General features: G+C 45.9%; 1 protein-coding gene across 19 annotated transcripts in view; it reads right to left on the bottom strand.

Moving 5' to 3' along the window:
- The window catches only part of LOC100380641 (E3 ubiquitin-protein ligase HUWE1), an 88,040-nt gene that overhangs the window by 49,330 nt on the left and 24,180 nt on the right, over nucleotides 1-14,530 (bottom strand). For all 19 annotated transcript variants that reach the window (XM_082962222.1, XM_082962217.1, XM_082962208.1 and 16 more), the window contains 17 exons: nucleotides 13,443-13,619; nucleotides 12,865-13,110; nucleotides 12,409-12,542; nucleotides 12,066-12,181; nucleotides 11,639-11,827; nucleotides 11,036-11,252; nucleotides 9,886-10,008; nucleotides 9,382-9,619; nucleotides 7,760-7,882; nucleotides 7,513-7,606; nucleotides 7,171-7,355; nucleotides 6,812-6,868; nucleotides 4,360-4,482; nucleotides 4,063-4,158; nucleotides 1,555-1,824; nucleotides 1,022-1,174; nucleotides 753-880 (listed from right to left, as the gene is read on the bottom strand). In XM_082962222.1, the coding sequence (XP_082818348.1) occupies nucleotides 753-880; nucleotides 1,022-1,174; nucleotides 1,555-1,824; nucleotides 4,063-4,158; nucleotides 4,360-4,482; nucleotides 6,812-6,868; nucleotides 7,171-7,355; nucleotides 7,513-7,606; nucleotides 7,760-7,882; nucleotides 9,382-9,619; nucleotides 9,886-10,008; nucleotides 11,036-11,252; nucleotides 11,639-11,827; nucleotides 12,066-12,181; nucleotides 12,409-12,542; nucleotides 12,865-13,110; nucleotides 13,443-13,619 (2,669 nt within the window). The remainder of the gene's footprint in view (nucleotides 1-752; nucleotides 881-1,021; nucleotides 1,175-1,554; nucleotides 1,825-4,062; nucleotides 4,159-4,359; nucleotides 4,483-6,811; nucleotides 6,869-7,170; nucleotides 7,356-7,512; nucleotides 7,607-7,759; nucleotides 7,883-9,381; nucleotides 9,620-9,885; nucleotides 10,009-11,035; nucleotides 11,253-11,638; nucleotides 11,828-12,065; nucleotides 12,182-12,408; nucleotides 12,543-12,864; nucleotides 13,111-13,442; nucleotides 13,620-14,530) is intronic.

The raw sequence follows: 14,530 nt of genomic DNA on the forward strand, positions 1-14,530 counted from the left end.
TTCCTCCAAAACAAAACACATTCTGTGACGTGCTCAGTTTTTTGGCGGCATGAAGCTTTCATTAGACCAATGAAATTGCCGAACGGGTTAAGGTCAAACAACTTTTTGGTTTACTGTTTAGATTAAATCGAGCGCTCTCAAACTTCCCATCATTCTGATTACGGTAGTCATTTTGTCACCCTCATCATGGCAAAGACACGGAGAAATGCATATGATGCAGCTTTCAAGTTGAAGGCGATTGATCTGGCTGTTGGAAAAGGAAATAGAGCTGCTGCACGGGAGCTTGGTCTTAATGAGTCGATGATAAGACGTTGGAAACAGCAGCGTGAGGAATTGACTCAGTGCAAAAAGACAACTAAAGCTTACTGCAATTTGTTTACAAGCCGTGTTTCGTTAAAGCCTGTGTAAAGTTAATTTGTTTCAATGTACCGGTAGGCACCTGCGGCTTATAGACATGTGCTGCTTATTTATGTTCAAAATAATATTTTTTTTAATTCAGTGGGTGCGGCTTATATTCAGGTGCGCTTAATAGTCCGGAAATTACGGTATTTAGAGACTTGGACAATTGAGGTTTCTTCATTATGATTCAATTACATGAATGACACTTCAACATTTTATGGCAGCCATGTTAGCTCCCATTATAATTACATGGGAAATATTAAATGAATACTTTGAAACTGAATTACAACAACATCCACAATTATAAAAGTTGGCCCAACTCTAAATACACAGCTCTGGGGGGTGCTACTCACTTGGGCGTCTGGATGTCCTTCTGCTCCTTGGCAGCCTGCAGACAGGGCTGCACTACTTCTAGCAGCTTGATGAGCACATTGAGGATCCCACTGTTCTCCACCACCCTAGCACATGACAGCTTCAACTCCTACAGGGAACAGAAGACAGCATGGATCAACATTCAGGGCCGGTAGGGGTGTGTGAGGAAGGAATTACTGTGCATCTATGTCTCTGTCACTAAAGTAGTTTGAGCAGGAGGTTTTTCCTGTTTGTGTGTGTGTGTCCATACCTCAAAGAGCAGTGTGAGCAGCAGGATGCGTGTTGCCAGGTTGGAGGCCTGGGGCAGGGTAGCCATCTGTCTGGTCCACTCTGACACAGTCTTGGTGTCACTGGTGGTCAGGGGTATTGCTGCCTTGATGAGCACGTCTGCTGCCTCCCACACCTACACATGTCAAAGATCATATACTTTAATAGATCACACCTTAACATTTCACACAGCAGAGTTTCCCAATCTCTGTCCAGGGGCTCCCCCCGTGTGCACGTTATGGGTTTTGCCCTAGCACTACACAGATGATAACCAACTCATCAAGATTTGAATCAGCTGTGTAGTGCTAGGGCAAAAACCAAGATGTGCACCCAGGGGGAGCCCCAGGACAGAGATTAGAAAACCCTGACATACAGGACACGGAGAACTCAAATAATTGGTGCAGATGGTCACAAGGACACACCTACAGCTTATCGTCCAGAGGTCATTAACAGAGTGACAACACTAGCAATCTTCATCACTTCTCCAAGGTGTTGACCAATTGGTATTACACGTACCTGGTTGACCACCTGTCGTAGGATGAGATCCCTGTACTCTGGACCACTCCTCTTGATGGCAGTCATGAGCAAGTCACAGAGGCGATAGACGGTGTCTGGCAGCTCGTCCAGCAGGTGGAAGCAGCCGGGCAGCATGGAGTCAGTGAAGGCGTGGAGCTCCGTACTGTCCAGGGGCTCGGCCTCCAGGAACCTCTCCAGGCAGCGAGCCTCCTCTTCCTCCGTACGCTCCCTGGCTCTCCTGTCGTCCTCCTCGCGATGACGTGCCGCCTCCTAAGAGAAAGATATAGGGAGGGAATGTGAGCACCTGTGGGGGTGAAGTGGTTTGGGCCCAGTTTCAGAAACAACACCTAAACAATCTGTGTTTACATCTGAGACCACTGTATAGATAAAAGCAATACAGCTGATATTTCACCAAGTCTATGAAATGAAAAGCTGGAGCTGCAACAATAAATAGAATTGTACACCCAGTGTTTTCCACTAGCGCTGGCTGTCGGCTATACAGATAAGGGTCATTTTCAGCCGGGTACTTTCTCCACTTAAAATGAACTACTTTTCAATTCGCTAGTCAGGAGAGAGAGAAAAAAAAGAGCGCCAAGCCCTCTCCTGCTAGAATGAACAACATGCATCTTCTAGTCATCTACTGATAGGACAGGAGCCTGATGACAGGGACACACTGCTGGTGTGACTGTCTGTCCCGCCTCTCTGTACATGGGTGTGTGTGTGTGTTGGGTGCGCTGCGGTTGCAGTCAAATTTCTTTACACAGAGAGAGCATGAATTTGCATGTCGAAATCCACTTCGCCAAATTGTTTTCTGGCACATTGATTTTCCTTTTGCATGCAGGGTCTGACTTTAATGTTGGCCCGCTGGCAGTAAAAACATGTAGGGGCCAGTGACTTTTCAGCACTTTTTTTTTCATTCCAGTTCAACATTTGCCTGCTCTGTCACAGTCTACCATTGAAGACAACACACGTAAACATCACGCTATTTGTATTTGAGCAATAGGATAGGTCGATCATTCAAGCACTACCACTCTCCTGCCAATCATAACTTCGAGCAGAACATAGGTTGATGTTGTCACACAGCACACGAGCTGTCCAGAGTAAAAAGACGTGCCCATCGATCTACTCACTGATCTTATTTACTTTAAGTGATTGTGCACATACTAGCAATAGGCCGGCTACTGTTGATGGTCTGCAAAAAAGACAAGTGGCATTGGTCTTGGCTAGCCTACTGTGGTCATGTTGATCTCTCTCTTTTGGAACATTTGTCTTAAAGGGGGCAGCATCCTATATTCAAATCTTCTCAAAAATACATAATTTACAAACAAAAATGAATGCAATTAATACACTGCGGTTCTAAAGAATGGAGTCATGACTTACATTACACAGCTTTTTAAACACACATAATAACCAAATGTAGCCTATTAATAGCTGAATAGGCTTATATAGAGAAAGCATGACAACCTATAGGCCCTCCATGACCCCAACACATTTAACAACTACACCATGGAGAAATTCTGATAGGCCAGTAGATTTTTGCCCAGTGAGAAAATAAATTCAACTTTGGACCCTGGCGTGTTTCATATGCAGCCAAGGAGTGGTGGCGAACATGACCTTTTAATGTGCTTTGATTGAGGGACAGCAAGCTTGACTAGTTTATAAAATATTGTGAATCCTCCTCACTGCAGGAACGATAGGTAGGCTAGTGGTTTTAAACCTATTAATACTTATTGACATAGGTCTACTGACTTCAGAATGTTGACAATGGACTAGTCAACTGCCGTTTTCTGTGTAGCAAAGCCCATGTTAAACACCTGCTACATTCATCTATCATACCTGTATTGCAGACAGTTGAGAAAATGTCTTGAAAAGGAAGCTTGAAGCCCGTGGAAGTCAGCAGACTCATACAGGATTCTTTAGGCCCAGTATAGTCTAAATATTTCCCCCCTGTGATGTATATCATGTTGTACAACAGCTGATGAAACTAACCATATAAAAGTGTAAAAAAAAAATTAAAAAAAAGATGGGTTATTTCCTGGTTGAAAATCTAATCTAGGATTAGAATGTGCCGGAGGCCACCAAAATACAGCCTGTTGGTAGTAATGTCTTAACCGGGAGGAGGCTGGCTACTCCATGTGCTTGTGGAAAACACTATATCCTTTTACATTTTAGACATTTAGCAGACTCTCTTATACAGAGCGTACTAAGGTTAAGTGCCTTGCTTAAGGGCACATTAACAGATTTTTCACCTACTCTGCTCAGGGATTAGTACCAGCAACCTTTCAGTTACTGGCCCAATGCTCTTAACCGCTAGGCTACACACCTATCCAATACTTTCAGATCACACAAGTGCCTAGGGTGCATTGTAGACTCCACAGCTCCTTTCTGGAGGGGGCCCTGGTTATTCATTCATGAGCTGTTGTCCATTCATTCAGCAATATGTTCCATCCGTACGCCTGTGAGTGGGGGCGTGTCTTAGTGTGTGTGTGCGTGTGTGTGGCAGCGCACCTCGGGCGAATCAGAGCGCTGTTCCATGCTGACCTCTTGTCCCAGAGACATGGCGATGGCTCTCATCATCTGGTCCTCTTCTGACATGGTCATGTCCTACAGACCAACAGAGTACACTTAACACACATTACAGGAGGAGACGTGTGTGTGTGTGTACCTGCGTGTGTTCCTGTGAATGTGTGTAATATGAGCAAATAGTGTGTCAATGGAACATGGCTGAGTGTGCATGTTCTGTATTTGACTCAGTCAATCTCTCCCTTACTGCGCGTTCCCACGTAAGTATGTGTGTGGTCGTACCCTAACGGCTCCGCTGAGTAGAGGAGGAGGGTGTGTGAGCAGGTACTCTGTGGCCTGCTCCATGGTGCTGGTGTTCACCAGGGCCTCCATGGCGTGCTCTCTGGAGAAACCCATGTCCATCAACTAGATAGAGGAGACAACGGTTAAAAACGACAGACAGAGAGACCGAGCACAGGACAGGGTTAGAGGAGACTTCCTTCTAGCGAGTCTTTCCCAAGCCCCTGTATTGCCTACTCTTTGGTGTTTTAGGCTGGGTATCTGTAAAGCACTGTCATAACTGCTGGTGTGAGTGAGTGAGTGAGTGAGTGAGTGAGTGAGTGAGTGAGTGAGTGAGTGAGTGAGTGAGTGAGTGAGTGAGTGAGTGAGTGAGTGAGTGAGTGAGAAAAGGAGCAGACTATGGCTAAGGCACAGTGTGATCAGTGAGTCAACGTCACGCATTATATACAGTGACTGTACAAAACATTAGGAACACCTGCACTTTCCAAGATAGACTGACCAGGTGAAATCTATGATCCCTTATTGATGTCACTTATTAAATCCACTTCAGTGTAGATGAAGGGGAGGAGACAGGTTAAAGAAGGATTTTTAAGCCTTGAGACATGGAATGTGTATGTGTTCCATTGAGATGGTGAATGGGCAAGACAAAATATTTAACTTCTTTGGGATAGGGGGCAGTATTTTCACGGCCGGATAAAAAACGTACCCGATTTAAAACGGGTTACTACTCTTGCCCAGAAACTAGAATATGCATATAATTAGTAGATTTGGATAGAAAACACGCTAAAGTTTCTAAAACTGTTTGAACGGTGTCTGTGAGTATAACAGAACTCATATGGTAGGCCAAAACCTGAGAAGATTCCATACAGGAAGTGCCCTGTCTGACAATTTGTTGTCCTTCTGTTGCATCTCTATCGACATTACAGCATCTGTGCTGTAACATGACACTTTCTAACTCTTCCATTGGCTCTCAGAAGGCACCAGAAAGTGGAATGGGGTGTCTGCTGTTTCTGGGCCAGGAACAGCAGCAGAATTTGTGAGTGGTCAGCCTGGGGACAGTGACACTGAGATGCGCGTCCACGAGACTACTCCATTTTTTTCTTTCAGCCTTTGAATGAATACAACGTTGGAATATTATCGTTATTTTACGAGAAAAGTAGCATAAAAATTGATTTTAAACAGCGTTTGACATGCTTCTAAGTACGGTAATGGAATATTTTGTAATTTTTTGTCACGAAATGCGCTCGCGCATCACCGTTTGGATAGTTACCTGAACGCATGAACAAAACGGCGGTATTTGGATATAACTATGGATTATTTGGAACCAAAACAACATTTGTTGTTGAAGTAGAAGTCCTGGGAGTGCATTCTGACGAAGAACAGCAAAGGTAATACCATTTTTTAAATAGTAATTCTGAGTTTAGGTTGTCCCAAACTTGGTGGGCGTCAAATTAGCTAGCCGTGATGGCCGAGCAATGTACTCAGAATATTGCAAAATGTGCTTTCACCGAAAAGCTATTTTAAAATCAGACATAGCGATTGCATAAAGGAGTTCAGTATCTATAATTCTTAAAATAATTATGTATTTTGTGAACGTTTATCGTGAGTAATTAAGTAAATTCACCGGAAGTTTGCGGTGGGTATGCTAGTTCTGAACAACACATGCTAATGTAAAAAGCTGTTTTTTGATATAAGTATGAACTTGATTGAACAAAACATGCATGTATTGTATAACATAATGTCCTAGGAGTGTCATCTGATGAAGATCATCAAAGGTTAGTGCTGAATTTAGCTGTGTTTTGGGTATTTGTGATGCATGCTAGTTGCTTGGAAATGGCTGTGTGGTTTTTTGTGTCTATGTACTCTCCTAACATAATCTAATGTTTTGCTTTCGCTGTAAAGCCTTTTGGAAATCAGACAACGTGGTTCGATTCGGGAGAAGTGCATCTATAAAATGTTGTAAAATAGTCCTATGTTTGAGAACTTTGAATTATGACATTTTGTGGTTTTAAATTTGGAGCTCTGATTTGTCACTGGCTGTTGAATAGTGTGGGACGATTTCGTCCCACCTCCCCTAGAGAGGTTAAGTGCCTTCGAACGGGGTATGTAGGTAGCTGGCAGGCGCACCTGTTTGAGTCAAGAACTGCACCGCTGCTGTTTTTTTTTTTACGCACAACAGTTTCCTGTGTGTATCAAAAATGCTCCACCAACCAAGGGACATCCAGCCTCCCACTCTCTCTTGCTCCCTCCCTCCCTCTGGTTCCTCCTGGCCACCTTCAGCCTTGACCCCATTACAAACGAAAGATCAGATTCAATTCTAGTCAAATGTGCGCTCGCGCCTATTCGCCCCGTCTAGAAAGTGCAAGTTCGGTGCAGCATATAGACTGTATATAAATAGACTCCATTCCTATTTTTTTTAGATTGACGCTGAGTGCGGAGCCATCTAGCTGTATACCTGCTGTAGCTGCTGCTGGTTGACGTTTGGCTGCCTCTCCCTGCCTCCTCCCTGAGCCTGTCACAACAACACAAAGTGGAGCAGGCCACACCAGGGTGAGGGTTCAAGGGGACAAGAGGTTGACAACAAAACAGTACAATTTCAACCTATGCTAACAGTGCAACCAATGATCTCAACGGTATCTAGTAATGCTAGCAGTTATATCTATCAAAGCTGTCGAATGATGCATGTTTAATGCCAAAAATTGTCTATGAGGAAACGGTCTGACAAAAACTGCCATTTCTATGAAGAAAAGGTCACAAAAGGTAAAGGAATCCAAAAACACACACGGACCGGACCGACAGCCACACCCTCCTCACCTGCTGTAGCTGAGCCTGGTTAACCTGTGGCTCTCTCCTGGCAGTAGTGTTAGTGGAGTCCTCTGCTGCACCCCCTGGTGCAGGTGGTGCTGTACTGTTTCCAATGGCTGGTCCTGGAACTGACCCGGCAGGGCCCTCTCCTGCATTCACTGCTGTTCCAGGGACCCCTGCTGATCCACCTGCACCTGGATTTTACATTCAAGTGTTATAAATCATTATGTGCTCTTGGATAGTTATTGTGCATTTATCCTTCATGTGTATAAAAATACATTGTATCAAATGACAGCCTTCGCTGTCATTAATACCATGTAATGTTGTTGAAAATACACCATTTCCTCTCACCTCCAGAGCTGGGGCCTACAGGCAGCGTAGAGGCCCCAAGACCTCCCTCCTCCTCTGGACGGGCTGTGCCCTCCCTCTCCTTGGCCAGGCGCTCCTGGGAGAAATGAACGAAATTTAATTTACATGCCACTAGCAACCATCCCTCAAAGGATTATTTGACAAAGAAAATTTGTGTACATTACAAATAATCCCCCCCAATAGTTTCTCTCTTCTGGTGTGCCACTGCACCTTATATAAAAGAACACACCTGGATGACAGGTTCTCCTCTCAGGATGTGGCACAGTATAGCTAACATGGACTCAGCCATGCGGCCCCCGTACACTTTAAGGGGCTTCCTATTCCACAGGCTGCAGATGCAGCTGAACGCTGCCTAAATGGGAGGCAGAGAGTGGCTCAGCATTAGAGGGAGCAACGTGTGTTTGTCTTCTTGGAAACATGCATCTAAAAAAAAGATATAATAATTTTTCATGTAACACACAGTCTTGTATAACTAACCTTGTGGGGACACACAATTCAGTCCCATTCAAAATGCTATTTTCCCTAACCAGTACTCTTACCTTAATTAACCTCACTAGGGTAGGGGGCACTATTTTCACCTCCGGATGAAAAGCGTGCCCAAAGTAAACTGCCTGCTACTCAGGCCCAGAAGCTAGGATATGCATATAATTAGTAGATTTGGATAGAAAACACTTTCTAAAACTGTTAAAATAATATCTGTGAGTATAACAGAACTGAAATGGCAGGCGAAAACATGAAGAAAATCCATCCAGGAAGTGCCATTATTTTGAAAATGGCTGTTTTTCCAATGAAAGCCTATCCACCATTTAAAGGGATAGGACCCAGATTCCATTCCCAATGGCTTCCACTAGTTGTGAACAGTCTTTAGACATTGTTTCAGCCTTTTATTCTGAAAAATGAGAGAGAATGACAACTTTGAGTGAATAGTGGGATGTCCTCAGAGCTGTTCTATGCGCCCGACAGAGTGCGCCTTTCTTGTTTTTCTTTTATATTGACGACGCTATTGTCCGGTTGAAATATTGTCGATTATTTAAGCTAAAAACAACCTGAGGATTGATTATAAACATCGCTTGACATGTTTCTACGAACTTTACCGGTACTATTTGGAATTTTCGTCTGCCTGTTGTGACCGCATTTGAGCCATTGGATTACTGAACAAAACGCGCCAACATAATGGAGGTTGTTGGATATAAAGAGGGACTTTATCGAACAAAATGAACATTTATTGTGTAACTGGGAGTCTTGCGAGTGCAACCATACGAAGATCAAAGGTAAGTGATTAATTTTATTGCTATTTGTGACTTTCGTGACTAATCTACTTGGCTGGTAACTATGTAATGTTTTCTGTGCTAAGCGCTGTCCTCAGATAATCGCATGGTTTGCTTTCGCCGTAAAGCCTTTTTGAAATGTGACACGGCGGCTGGATTAACAAGAAGTTAAGCTTTATTTTGATGTATTACACTTGTGATTTCATGAAAGTTCAATATTTACAGTAATTTTGAATTTGGCACTCTGCAATTTCACCGGATGTTGGCCAGGTGGGACGCTACCGTCCCAGGTACCCATAAGAAGTTAACCCAAAAACCTCAACTTAACCCTAAACCTAATTTTAACCCTAACACAAATTTGAACCTTAACCCTAAATCCCCTAGAAATAGCATTTGACCTTGTGAGGACTAACAAAATGTAACGTAGGTCAAATTTTTGTTTGCTTACTACTCGTGGGGACTTCTGTTCCCCACAAGAATAGTTAAACATCAAGGGCTAAAAAAAATATATATATATTAAAAAATAAATCAAAAAAATTTAAAAAATTAAAATCACACACACACCACTAACCAATCCCCCTACCTTCTGAGTGACTATGAGGAATCGCAGGGCGCTGAACTGGGGGGTGGTGGGGGTGACCCCGGGAACCTTGACAGGCAGGCTGTGGGGTGAGTCCAGCACAGTACTGGGGTTCACCATCTTCTCCACCAGCATCAGCCAGGCATCCAAGAACTCCCCTGTCCCGTCTGGCAGCTCTGCATGCTCCAGGCCCTCTGAGACAGGCACCTTACCACCCATAGACAGGGCCCAGTTAAATGTCCTGGGGAGAGGAGGGGAAACGAGAGATGTGTCAGAGCCGATGGGCAGAGAAACATAATATTGTTGGGTACACTCACAATTACCGCCCCATATGTTCCCTGGTCAGGGAAAACTCAAGGCCCTACTTATAATCATTCTATTAATAATCCTGACAATAAGGTAGTGCCAAATAAATATTAAGTCAGGTATTAATGGTGTGAGCTGAGCAGCAACAGTAATGAGCCTGGTTGTAGCTACAGGTCTATTATCGGAGGGTGCTCTACTCACTCAAAGAGTGCATTGTGTCCTCCGGAGCAGAAGAACTTCTGCAGCATGAGGTGGTAGGGGTACTTCCTCTCGTCGAACAGCATGGGGGACGTGAAGCCCACCGAGCAGATGAAGAAAGTCAGCCTGGAGGGGAGGAGAGAGAGAGCAGAGACATCACGCCATGAGAACACACATCTGATAACTCCAATCCTCTCAGATCTACACAACAGCCTTGGGGGATGTCTCTGCCCTTCTCCAGAAGTATGTATTGAATTAGTGTAAGCATTAGTTAAAGGAAGTTTCCACCACTGGGTGTGTAGGTGCACATTTCCTGAGACAGGTAGAAACTCCGGAAGCAACCCAAGTAGCCGTTGTGAGTAACAGTAGAGTACCTGAAACGAGGGGTAGGGGTGTAGGGGTAACAGTAGAGTACCTGAAACGAGGGGTAGGGGTGTAGGGGTAACAGTAGAGTACCTGAAACGAGGGGTAGGGGTGTAGGGGTAACAGTAGAGTACCTGAAACGAGGGGTAGGGGTGTAGGGGTAACAGTAGAGTACCTGAAACGAGGGGTAGGGGTGTAAGGGTAACAGTAGAGTACCTGAAACGAGGGGTAGGGGTGTAGGGGTAACAGTAGAGTACCTGAAACGAGGGGTAGGGGTGTAGGGGTAACAGTAGAGTACCTGAAACGAGGGGTAGGGGTGTAGGGGTAACAGTAGAGTACCTGAAACGAGGGGTAGGGGTGTAAGGGTAACAGTAGAGTACCTGAAACGAGGGGTAGGGGTGTAGGGGTAACAGTAGAGTACCTGGAACGAGGGGTAGGGGTGTAAGGGTAACAGTAGAGTACCTGAAACGAGGGGTAGGGGTGTAAGGGTAACAGTAGAGTACCTGAAACGAGGGGTAGGGAGGTAGGGGTAACAGTAGAGTACCTGAAACGAGGGGTGGGGGTGTAGGGGTAACAGTAGAGTACCTGAAACGAGGGGTGGGGGTGTAGGGGTAACAGTAGAGTACCTGAAACGAGGGGTGGGGGTGTAGGGGTAACAGTAGAGTACCTGAAACGAGGGGTAGGGGTGTAGGGGTAACAGTAGAGTACCTGAAACGAGGGGTAGGGGTGTAGGGTTAACAGTAGAGTACCTGAAACGAGGGGTAGGGGTGTAGGGTTAACAGTAGAGTACCTGAAACGAGGGGTGGGGGTGTACGGCGGGGGCTGCCAGCTGAGGCCCTTGGTGAGCAGCTTGGTGAGGGATGAGGCAGTGGCCCGGGCGGCGGGGGTGGGGGCTGTACCGGTGCTGGTGGCGTGGTGAGAGCGGCGCTGTCGGACTGGAGAACCCACACACAGCTTCACCAGCAGACCAAAGAGCTCGGCCAGAGCCCGGCCCAGACGAGACGACGCTGGAGTAGAGAGTTACCACACCAGGATGAAAGAGACAGCCAGCACTCACAAATATAGAATCAGCAGTCACAACGGACAGTGTTTCAACCTTCACCAGAGAGTTGTATGTTGTATAGTCCCACTGTAGCTCAGTTGGTAGAGCATGGCGCTTGCAATGCCAGGTTTGTGGGTTCGATTCCCACGGGGGGCCAGTATTTAAAAAATGTAATACAATGTATGTACTCTACTGTAAGTCGCTCTGGATAAGAGCGTCTGCTAAATGACTAAAATGTAAATGTATGAGGCTGTATGTTTCCTATGTCTTTCTTCACTAATGCAGAGATTCTGACAGCACAGTGCTGTATTTGGTGTGAAAAAGAAAAGACAAAGCTCCTGATGTCCTCACCAGAGAGCAGGGGTTTGATCTGCTTGATGCGAGTGGCCATGGCGGGGGTCAGTTTGGACTTGGTCTTGGGGTCAGAGGTGCCGGCAGTGGGCTCGTCAGTCTCCATGGGGGCTAGCGTGTCCCCGTCCAACCCCATCCCCTCTAGAAGACACGTGGCAGAGGGGTCCACAGCAACAGCCTCAGACTCAGCTAGTGAGAGAGGGGAAAGGGCTAGTGGTTAGAGCTAGGGGTGGCTCTGCTGGAAGATAAAGTTTGGCTAAAATATGCTTATACATTCCCTTCTTGCACATTGCTCAAACGATGCCTAACAAACTCCAACATTCAAAAGTTGTTTTTAGAATGTAAAAAGAAAAACGAACTGCCAAACATTGTCCCATTCTTAACATTTTCTTTTGGTTGTTTTTCAGTAGAAGGGCATCTCTGTTACCAGTTCTCCTGGATCCAGAGGCAGAAGCGGTGGCTGTGGCGCTGCCAGATGGCTTCTCCTCCTTGGGAACGAGCTTCAGCATGTCAGCCTGGCCGAACTCACAGCCTGGGGGGAGACTGGGGGAGGAGAGGAGAGAGACACAGGAGAGAGTTAGTGTGTTCTGTCGACTGACTGCATGCTGAGAAAGATACAGCCACACACACACAGAGAGACGGAGGGGGAGACAGAGGGGGAGAGAGAGAACCAGTGAGAACCTCAAGGCCAAAAGATAGAGGGCTAAAGAGAGCTAGACCAGGAGGAGAGAGACAGAGAGCGTATCAGACAGGCTTAGAGCTAAGCGTACCTGTTGGGTGTGCAGAGAGACAGCAGCACGGTGCTCTCCCAGACCAGAGAGCAGTAGAGCTGACTCAGCTTGTTGAGAACACTCAGACCCAGCTGGGAGCCCCACTGGTTCACACTGATGGCTCTGATCTCACTCTGCACAACACACAGGGGAAGGTTAATGAACACACCTGGGCACAACAATACCAAACCACTCACAGTCAAGCAACTCCTTCCCAACAATGACAATCCACAGAGGTGGTGCGCTCTAAATCCACAGAGGTGGTGCGCTCTAAATCCACAGAGGTGGTGCGCTCTAAATCCACAGAGGCGGATTGGTTGGTTGATTATATGCTGCTGACATCATTCAATGAATTAAATACAAACATCAACCTAATCTACAGCCTCTACTTTGTGGGCTACAGGTGTGGAGTGACATAACTTGAGGTCCTTGCTGATTGGTTTACAGGCATCTTACCTGCCCTACCCTGCAGGTGTGCACGAACATCAGGATATAAGCGTGTGCGGCGGTGAGCGCGTGCAGCAGTGGCGTGGCGCGGGCCGACAATGTGGCGTCGGCCACGTGACCGGCGGTGGCGAGCTCTCGGAGCAGCACGGAACCCCCGGGGACCTCGATGGGGCGGTGGAGCGGCTCGAGGGCCGACAGGATGCTGTCCAGCTGACACAGCCCCTCCTGGAGCACCTTGGGCTCATGGGACAGCGTCTGGGGACCACGGGACGACACACCATGCTTCAGTGTCAATACAGCACAGTCACAGGGAGAGACTGAATGCTTACATTTAACAGGTCTCCCTGGAGTTTAGTCACAACAGTCAGAGAACCTCAGAAATATAAGCCTACCATCAAAATACCACAGGTTATATATTCTAAAGAGTCTATAGTCCATTTTCCAGCTCTGCTTGAGATCAATCACTAACAAATTCACTGAAATCATATCCCCACATCTCTTAGTCTCACCATTATGGAGTTGCAGAGCCCAGCTACAGCCTCCCATCATAACCATCCCAACTCCATATCCCCAGTGTCAGGTCTCACCAGTATGGACTTGCAGACCCCGGCTACAGCCTGGCAGGCAGCTGATGTGGGGAAGTCAATGGGCAGGTTAGGCAGACCCAGGATGGAGACCAGGGGCAGGAGACCCTTCTGGTTGACAAACTCCTGACAGTGGTCGTCTGTCGTGTTGTTACTAAGGATCGACTCCACAAACTTCATCTGGGAAGAAACACAAAAGGGGAATGGGGCAGTATTAGGGGCTAGGGGGCAGTATTTTCACGGCCGGATGAAAAACGTACCCAATTTAAACAGGTTACTACTCTGTCCCAGAAAACAGAATATGCATATTATTAGTAGATTTGAATAGAAAACACTGACGTTTCTCAAACTGTTTGAATGGTGTCTGTGTATAACAGAACTCATATGGCAGGCAAAAAACCTGAGAAAAAATGTAATCAGGAAGTGGGAGAATTTAGAAATGTCGTTTTTGTTTTGAATCCCTTGAAAAACTACAGTGACATAGGATTTATGTTACACCTAACTCTTCCATTGGCTGTCAACAATCTTTATGAACTGGTTTCAACCGTCAGCTGTTACCGGGCAGATCATTTTGCCTCAGTCAATCATTGGCCAGTCTGAGGAGAGGTGTCTTATGATGCGCGTGCACGTGACGTCATCATTTTTATATTTTTCTTCTGGGATGAATAGCTATTGCCCGGTTGTAAAATTATCGCAATTTTACGTAAAAAAAATACCCTAAAGCATTGATTGTAAACATCGTTTGACGCGTTTCTACAAACGGTAATGGAACTTTGAACATTTCGTCTATGGATTTGCGTCCACGCCACATGGCATTGTAAAGTGTTCTGGATGGGTCAACAAAACGGACGTATTTGGACATAAATGATGGACTTTGCAGAACAAATGAACATTTCTTGTGGAAGTGGGTGCCCATCCGAGTGCATTCCGCCGAAGATCAGCAAAGATAAGTAAATATTTCGAACATATTGTTAGAGATTTGTCGACGCCGTGGTTGTAGGCTAACTGTATAGCTTAGCATTGAAGGCTAACTGTATAGCTTAGCATTGAAGGCTAAGTTCTGTACTCAGAATATTGAACAATGTGCTTTT

The sequence above is a fragment of the Salmo salar genome, chromosome 15 (assembly GCF_965601325.2).
Source record: "Salmo salar chromosome 15, fSalSal1, whole genome shotgun sequence".
Taxonomy (NCBI): Eukaryota; Metazoa; Chordata; class Actinopteri; order Salmoniformes; family Salmonidae; genus Salmo; species Salmo salar.